This window comes from Miscanthus floridulus, chromosome 1 (genome assembly GCF_019320115.1).
Source record: "Miscanthus floridulus cultivar M001 chromosome 1, ASM1932011v1, whole genome shotgun sequence".
Classification (NCBI taxonomy): Eukaryota; Viridiplantae; Streptophyta; class Magnoliopsida; order Poales; family Poaceae; genus Miscanthus; species Miscanthus floridulus.
The window spans coordinates 163947-172569 of NC_089580.1; the positions used below are offsets into that span (position 1 = coordinate 163947).

General features: G+C 49.9%; 1 protein-coding gene across 1 annotated transcript; it reads right to left on the reverse strand.

The window, feature by feature from the left end:
* Positions 1-3417: 3417 nt before the first annotated feature.
* On the reverse strand, positions 3418-8623 carry LOC136544843 (tubulin beta-3 chain-like). Its single transcript, XM_066537183.1, has 3 exons — positions 8076-8623; positions 4406-4675; positions 3418-4316 (listed from the first exon to the last, which is right to left on the reverse strand). The coding sequence occupies exons 1-3, from the start codon at positions 8467-8469 to the stop codon at positions 3643-3645; spliced, it is 1338 nt and encodes a 445-aa protein (XP_066393280.1). The 5' UTR covers positions 8470-8623; the 3' UTR covers positions 3418-3642.

The window sequence follows — 8623 nt, forward strand, 5'->3', positions numbered from 1 at the left end:
GACCATCCAGATCTCATCACATGAGTCTTCAGAGCAAAGTTAGAGGCGATGAGGAAAATGTCGATGGAGAAAGACATACTTGGGAAGGTGAAGGCCTATGTGTATGTAGTGGAGTTCCAAAAGAGGGGCTTGCCGCATGCACACTTCTTCCTAATAATGGAATGGAGGTACAAGCTCACATGTCTTGAGCAATATGACATGATTATCACTGCAGAGCTACCAAACATAAAGAAGTACCCTGAGCTCTACAAGATGGTCACAAAGCATATGATGCATGGTCCTTGCGGGATGCTTAATCCATACTGTCCGTGCATGGTGGGCCACGGTGCATGTAAGAACCGTTACCCGCGCCCATTCTATGAGTCAACATCATAGGGAAAGGATTTGTACCCCATCTATCGGCGACGCAATGACGGCCATACAAAAAAAGTCTGAGGCCATTACCTGGACAATCAATGGGTCATCCCTTACAACTCTTGCCTGCTACGTACCTTCAATTGCCATATAAATGTTGAGGCCTATGGGAGCATTAAATCAGTAAAGTATCTGTTTAAGTACATATACAAGGGACATGATAGGGCATCGGTGGTGATGAGGGAGGCTGACAAAGAAGACGAGAAAGGGAACATTGATGAGATCAAGCAGTATAGAGACGCTCAGTGGGTGATGCCTCCAAAAGCACCGTGGAGAATATATGGCTTTGACTTGAGCAAGAACCATCCACCAGTACAGCAGCTGCAGCTTCATCTACCTGGCATGCACATGGTGGCATTTCATAAACGGGACAAGGTCGAAAGGATCGTTAATAAGCCAGGTGTAGAAGAGTCAATGCTGACAGCATACTTCGAAGCAAACAGGCTGCATGAGGAAGCCCACGGAATCTTGTATCGGGACTTTCCGGAGCATTTTACCTGGCAGTCTGATGGTAAATTCTAGCAGAAAAGGAAAAACTCCATTTTCTAAGTTGGCAGACTCATCTTGGCTCATCCCGCTAAGGGAGAACGCTACTTTCTTTGTGTTCTCTTAAACAATGTTGCTTGTGCTACCTCATACGAACACCTTAGGACTGTTGATGGCGTGCTACTACCTTCGTTTCGTGAAGCTGCGGAAAGGAGGGGTCTAATCGAACAAAACAATACACTAGATGAATGTCTAACTGAAGCTACTTTCTTCCAGATGTCTTCCTCTCTATGAAGGCTATTTGCAACAATATTGGTATTCTGCGAGCTGAATGATGTGATGGGGTTGTGGAAAAAACACTACGATGTAATGTCAGAGGACTACAGGCGTAATAATCCATCCCCAGATCTGGTGCAACAGATGGTTTTGATAGACATTATAAACATGTTGCAGTCTATGGGAAGGACATAAGGTCATTTCCTCTTCCAGATATTGATCACACATACGACAATGCCAGCCATATTCCTTGTGAGATTTTTTAGGAAGCTAGCATCGAGCTGAATCCCAAAGATATGCTATTGTGCGACTCGCTCAACGCCGAGCAAAGGTCTGCCTACGATGAGGTAATGGCCGTTGTCTACAGCAAACAAGGCGGGCTATTCTTTGTGGATGGACCTGGCAGGACGGGAAAGTCCTTTTTATATAGGGCACTTTTCGCAAAACTACGTGGGCCACGACAAGCTTGTCGTGGTGACAGCTACATCTAGAGTTGCAGCGTCCATAATGCCAGGCGGGAGGACGACCCACTCGCGTTTCAAGTTACCCCTCACTGTTGAAGAGGGCGGTTGTTGTAACTTCACGAAATAGAGTGGTACTGCCAAGTTGCTACAGCAAGTAGCTCTCATAATTTACGACGAGGCATCTATGACAAAGAGGCAAAATGTGGAAGCACTAGACAACAGCCTAAGGGATATATTGGGCCGAGCAGACCTACTATTTGGTGGGAAGACTATTGTCTTTGGGGGGATTTCAGACAGGTCCTGCCTGTTGTGCGAAAAGGATCCAAGGCTCAAATAGCTGTTGCTTCTCTACGAAGGTCGTATCTTTGGGAGTCCATGTGCCATCTAAAGCTCATCCGCAACATGAGGGCTCAGAGTGACCCGTGGTTTGCAGATTATCTATTGCGCATTGGTGGTGGAACGGAAGAGGTTAACGGAGATGGTGATGTACGTATTCTAGACGAGATCTGTGTCCCGTACTCTGGCAATGCCGAGAAAGATCTTCATACATTGATCAACACCATCTTTCTAGATCTAAATGCAAACATGGCGGACAAAGACTACATCACCACCAGAGCGATTTTATCTACACGTAACGATTGGGTGGACATGATCAATATGAAAATGATTGATATGTTCTAGGGCGGCGAGACGGTGTATCACAGTTTTGACTCCGCGGTAGATGATCCACATAACTACTATCCATCGGAGTTCCTTAACGGTCTGACCCCAACTGGCTGCCTCCACACGTCTTGAAGCTCAAGCTCGGGTGTCCTGTCATATTGCTTAGGAATATGGACCGTGCCAATGGGCTATGCAACGGTACAAGGCTGGTGGTGCGGGGGTTCCGAAGAAATACAATCGACGTGAAAACCATGGTGGGGCAGCATGGTGGGAAGTGGATATTCCTTCCTCGAATACCGCTATGCCCGTCTGATGACGAGATGTTCCCGTTCTAGTTTAAGAGGAAGCAGTTTCCTATCAGGCCGAGCTTCGCCATGACGGTCAACAAGTCACAGGGCCAAACTATCCCGAACGTGGGTGTGTACCTGTCCGCACCGGTGTTCTCTCACGGTCAGTTGTACGTTGCAATGCCTAGAGCCACGTCAAGAGCGAATATTAAGATCCTTGCCCTCCCGCCTGATGCGGATGTGCAGGAGGAGGAGGCCAAAAAGATGGAGAAGAAAAATACTAAAAAGAATACAGAGGAAAAAAGAATGTGTCAAATGAAAAAGGTAAGGATAAGAAGACCCCAATAATGAATGGAACTTTCACGGAGAATATTGTATTTAAGGAGGTTCTAACGCCATAGCGATGTAATAGAACATTACTAACGCATACAATACATTTTTTCATTCAATTATATTGTACAAATATTATTTCACTAACGCCATATTTGTTGCTGTTCCTAGGTATTTTTAAATGGTTTATCAGACTCTACGCGGAGATGTCCAACTGGAAAAGTCTATACACAGTAGAGTTTGTAAGCCTGCGATACCGCGATCTCCATGACTGTGTTAATTTCACGAACTTTGCTTTTTTGGATTAAATGTCACTTTAATATCGTTATTTAATTTTAGTATTATTATTTTATCGTGCGATCCATGTGTTTTAAGTATAAAAATTTAACTGTCTCGTGGAGGACAAACGAGGAAACGCAAAACAACCTTCCAAGAAAATGAATATTCCGAACATATACGCCCAAGAACAGAGAGCAATCACATCATATGAATAGACATCCGCACAAAACCTGGACAACGGTGACAATATATCACAAGTTCACAAAACACTAACACACACGACCGTAGATACACACACAATCTAGCAGCAGTAACGGAAATACGGCAGTAGTACATGAGTATACATACTTAAGGTAGTAGGATTGTAGGAATGTATAGTCTCGATTGGTGTGCCATAGGAGCGAAGACTCTGAAGCCCTTTTCATCGATCAGCTGGCGTCCGATCAGGCGTGCTCCTCCTCGCCGTCTTGCTCTTCCTCGTCGTACTCCTCGGCGGTGGCGTCCTGGTACTGCTGGTACTCGGCGACGAGGTCGTTCATGTTGCTCTCGGCCTCGGTGAACTCCATCTCGTCCATGCCCTCGCTGGTGTACCAGTGCAAGAAGGCCTTGCGCCGGAACATGGCCGTGAACTGCTCGCTCACGCGGCGGAACATCTCCTGGATGGAGGTGGAGTTGCCCACGAAGGTGGAGGCCATGGACAGCCCAACGGGCGGGATGTCGCACACGCTGGACTTGACGTTGTTGGGGATCCACTCCACGAAGTAGGAGGAGTTCTTGTTCTGCACGTTGATCATCTGCTCGTCCACCTCCTTGGTGCTCATCTTGCCCCGGAACATGGCGGACGCCGTCAGGTACCGCCCGTGCCGCGGGTCCGCCGCGCACATCATGTTCTTGGCGTCCCACATCTGCTGCGTCAGCTCCGGCACCGTCAGCGCGCGGTACTGCTGCGACCCGCGTGACGTCAGTGGCGCGAACCCCACCATGAAGAAGTGCAGCCGCGGGAACGGGATCAGGTTCACTGCCAGCTTGCGGAGGTCCGAGTTCAGCTGGCCCGGGAACCGCAGGCAGCACGTCACGCCACTCATGGTCGCCGAGATCAGATGGTTCAGGTCACCAACTGCACATTCATTTGGATTCATCCGTTGGCAATTGTACTCGGGCTGGCATTTTGGCAGCATGCATGAAAGCGAACGAGATAATGCTTACATGAAGGGTTGGTGAGCTTGAGGGTGCGGAAGCAAATATCATAGAGCGCCTCGTTGTCCAGGACCATGCACTCGTCGGCGTTCTCCACGAGCTGGTGCACGGACAGTGTCGCGTTGTAGGGCTCCACGACGGTGTCGGACACCTTGGGCGACGGGAACACGGAGAAGGTGAGCATCATGCGGTCCGGGTACTCCTCCCGGATCTTGGAGATGAGCAGCGTGCCCATGCCAGAACCAGTGCCGCCACCCAGGGAGTGGCATACTTGGAACCCTGTCAAATATGCGGAGCAATGTCAGTGGCAGACAGTTTCAGTTCTGAAGATGCCGTGACCTGTGCAAAGTTAGTTCGGTCATGTACAAAGCCCGTCGAAAAGGCATGAACCACAGGAATCTTGATCTCAGTAATCATATACAGTGTCAAGTTATGTATTGTATAACTAACTTTCGCCCTGCTTGGCTTATAAGCTGTACTTTTTCAGCCAACGAACAATATTTTTCTCTTACAATAAATTAGCCAACAGTACTTTCAGCCATGGCTTATCAGCCAAGCGAACAGGGCTTTTATGTTTTTTCTAACGCTGCTTTGATTAGATGCGCTAAAATCCATTTCACCTCATAAGTCCAAATGCAATAATGCAAGTATATACACTAAGCAAGTAAGCAACACATGAGAGTAATCCTCCCAACAACCAGCCCACTAGGTACAGCCTGTCTCAGTGTCTCATTCGTTGCAACCACCACCGACACTGTTACAGTAGCAGCAGATCTAGATGTTTTTTTTTATTTGGTAGGTCGAACAGCATTGTCATTAATCAGAGCATGATAATACCATTAGTAGTGTATTATTTCAATAATCTCAAGAACTTTCACCAGCCTAAGAAGACGTTGACATGTGATGTAACATGCTTCAGTACTGAAAACTGGTTTCTAACCGACAAACCAGGTCATTAGCACCTGAAAGTACTGAAACCCATATCTCTAGTCTAGAAAACAAAAGTGTAAATTTTACAAGCAGCAATTAGTGATTTTTTTATGTTCAGTAAAACTTACACATGTTCAACTAGCAATGAAACTAACATTCACAAACGGGGCACTTGGTCAGCTAAATCTGTGCTGCACTAGTCATAGCTTGGTAGGACAACAAATGCATGGCAATAAGTTCTGCTTGGCCGTGATCATGTTTCTATGTACCCACTGATAAATATTTTAGTTCAAAACACACGGCCCCGTTGCCACTAGCAAAGTTGCAGTACAGATTGCAGAGAAAAACTGGGCAACAGGTGAGACAGGTCTAATCTACCTTCTTTTCAGAGCTGCAGTGTGTGTATGAAGTAATAACCTCATGATTACTTTTGGTTAAAAAATAGCTACACCGACACACAAATGTAACTGTCAACTGGGGTCAATTAAGATCTCAAAGAATGACAGAGCTCATCTAATATTATGAATGTTGTGGAGCATCAAGTTCCTACTTCAAATCTTCAATTATTAAGTCTGTGAGTGTGTCTAGCAAACAATTAAACATATCTGGCTTCCTTATCACAAAGTTTCAGCAATTTCATTCAACTGAACATAAGCATCCAAGATGAATGCAGATAAGTGCTGAAACATCTCAATGGGAATCGGACAATGGGGGCAACTTGTGGGACAACGGGAGTATCTATTGAACAATACTACTGCGATAAGAATGATCAGAAAAGGAAAACGATACTTTTTTAGCAGCGAAAATGATCTTGGTCTTTCAATTTATACTGCTACTAGATCAGGTATTCTTTGGATGCAGTGAATAAATCGATATTCAAATAGTTACCCTGAATCTATTTCCTTGAATGAAGAATTCAAATTCACCAAATTAACACTAACTGTACTGGACGATCTGCTACCTATCAAGGCCTGCCTGTACATGCTGATAAACTGGCATATTAGTTCCGTTTAATTATAATGCAACTAATTTCTCCTGTAGGGTGTTTTAATACAGAAATGCTAACGGATGACCGAGTGTTTTAGAGTCCGGTGACACACGAATTTCTGGCCGTTGGATCTGACGTCGCTCGCATCTCGCCCACCCACCCAGCTACATCGCTCGCACCGCACCCAGGCCATCGCTCGCACCCGCACAAGCACACGCCCGCCGCCGCCGTCGCCTCGAAGGAACCCCGCCTAGCCGTTGCTTCCCCGTCGGCTGCTGCTCCCTCCGCCGCCGCCTCCCGCAGGCCGGCCGCTGCTCCCTCTACCGCCTCCCCCAGGTCGCGCCATGCTCCCTCCTCTTCCTCCTCCTCCTCTTCTTCCTCCTCCTCCTAGATCTGTGTCGACCGGAGCCAAAGACGACAGCGGCAGTGGCTAGGGTTCCGGCGAGCCTCTCCCCCAAATTTTGTCCTTGTCCTTTCATAGAAAAAATTTGTTTCTTGTGATTTGTGATTTGTGCCAAGGAGTAACCGGGGGAGAGGCAGGCCGCGCACCGGCGACTGGGTGAGCACAGGTGGCGGAGCGCTCGCCGGGCAGCAGGGGCCGGAGCTGGAGTGGCGCTGGAGGTAGAAGAAGAGTTGTAGGCGTTGGATCTTCATGTACGGTCGAAAAAAAATCATGTGTTGGAACTAGATGAAACACCCGAAAGCCAAGTAGACAGACTCGTTTTAATATCGTGCTATTCCTGTCCTCACGAAACACATGGATCAAGCATTGATCCACCCAGCAATCGCGTGCATCCCTCGATGTCTGTTAGACTGATTCCAACAGCATGAACCCAAACGTGAGACCCATTTCACAGTTTACGTAACACACAGTGAAAGAGTTAAGTACCCATAACTTGACCTCTCCAACAGAGACCCTGAGTAGCAAGCCCCAAATGGGAGGCGGCATGTCGCGCCGAGGTGGAGGAGGTGGAGGAGACTGTCGCGCCGGGGAGGCTCACGGTGGCGGGGAGGCAGGACGCCACGCCGGGGCGGGCTCGGCGCGCCAGGGCTGGGCGGCCGCTCTGGGGCCAGCTCGCCTCGCCGGCTAGGGTGAGCGGCGGCGGGGCCCAGATCCGCACACCCCCGCCTCCTCCTCGCCGCACCGGAGCAGGGCAACGCGCGGAGGTGAGGAGGATGGCGTGGCCGAGGTGGAGGCGGTCCGCGCGCCAGGGCAGGGCTCGTCGCGCCGGGGCAAGCTTGCCGCGCGCGGCAGCGGGGAGGTGGGCCGCAGCGCGGGTCAGGGCGCTGCGCCACTGCGGCTCCGACGGGCCCACCACTACATGTTTGCGTCGTCTCTCTTCGAAGACGCAGAGAATGGGTATCTGGTTTCGGTCTTCCGTTGGATGATGGTTTTGGCTACCCAAAACACTATGCAGGGTGCATTTTGTGTTTGGGTCACGCCGTTGGAGACGGTCTTAGAGGCAGAAACGCAGGATGATTGCAGATTTACAATTTACGTGACAAATAATAACACTAGTGTGCCAGATTTGGACCAAAATCGGTGTTCGCTGCATTTGTGTTTTCAGTAGTACCACGCTCAAATGCCTGATCTGATTTATGAGACAGATTTCAGAAGCAGGCAATGCCACGAGGAGCAGAGTTGACGCACGAAACAGAGCACGACCGATCCACGGAGGAAAGACGAGATCGACGAAAGGAACACCTAGCCAGCCTAGCGTGCAATTGATGCGTAAGTAGGTCAGTATAAGTGCATCATACCCTGGAGGCAGTCGCAGTTCTCGGCCTCCTTGCGCACGACGTCGAGGACGGCGTCGATGAGCTCGGCGCCCTCGGTGTAGTGTCCCTTGGCCCAGTTGTTCCCGGCGCCGGACTGGCCGTAGACGAAGTTGTCGGGGCGGAAGATGCCGCCGAAGGGGCCTGCGCGGATGGACTCCATGGTGCCGGGCTCCAGGTCCATGAGCACGGCGCGGGGCACGTAGCGGCCGCCCCCCGCCTCGTTGTAGTAGACGTTGATCCGCTCGAGCTGCTGCGGGGAGGTCCCCGAGGAGCGGCCCGTGGAGTCGACGCCGTGCTCCCCGCAGATCACCTCCCAGAACTTGGCGCCGATCTGGTTGCCGCACTGGCCGCCCTGGATGTGCAGAATCTCCCTCATCTTGCCCGACCTGCCGATCCCCCTCTCTCTCGCGCGATGCGCCGCGCTGCGGTGTTGGATGGATGGCGGTGGTTTGTGGAGGGGAGGCGAGGGCGTGGGAGCGATCAGCGATCGAGCGAGGCCGTGGGAGAAGCCGAAGCTGGTGGGACGGAGG

Coding starts and splice junctions, on each gene's coding strand:
- LOC136544843 (XM_066537183.1), bottom strand. CDS start 8,469: ATGAGGGAGATTCTGCACATCCAGGGCGGCCAGTGCGGCAACCAGATC. Junction 4,676..8,075: donor GAACTGCGACTGCCTCCAGG/GTATGATGCACT, acceptor CATATTTGACAG/GGTTCCAAGTATGCCACTCC. Junction 4,317..4,405: donor CAAGCTCACCAACCCTTCAT/GTAAGCATTATC, acceptor ATGAATGTGCAG/TTGGTGACCTGAACCATCTG.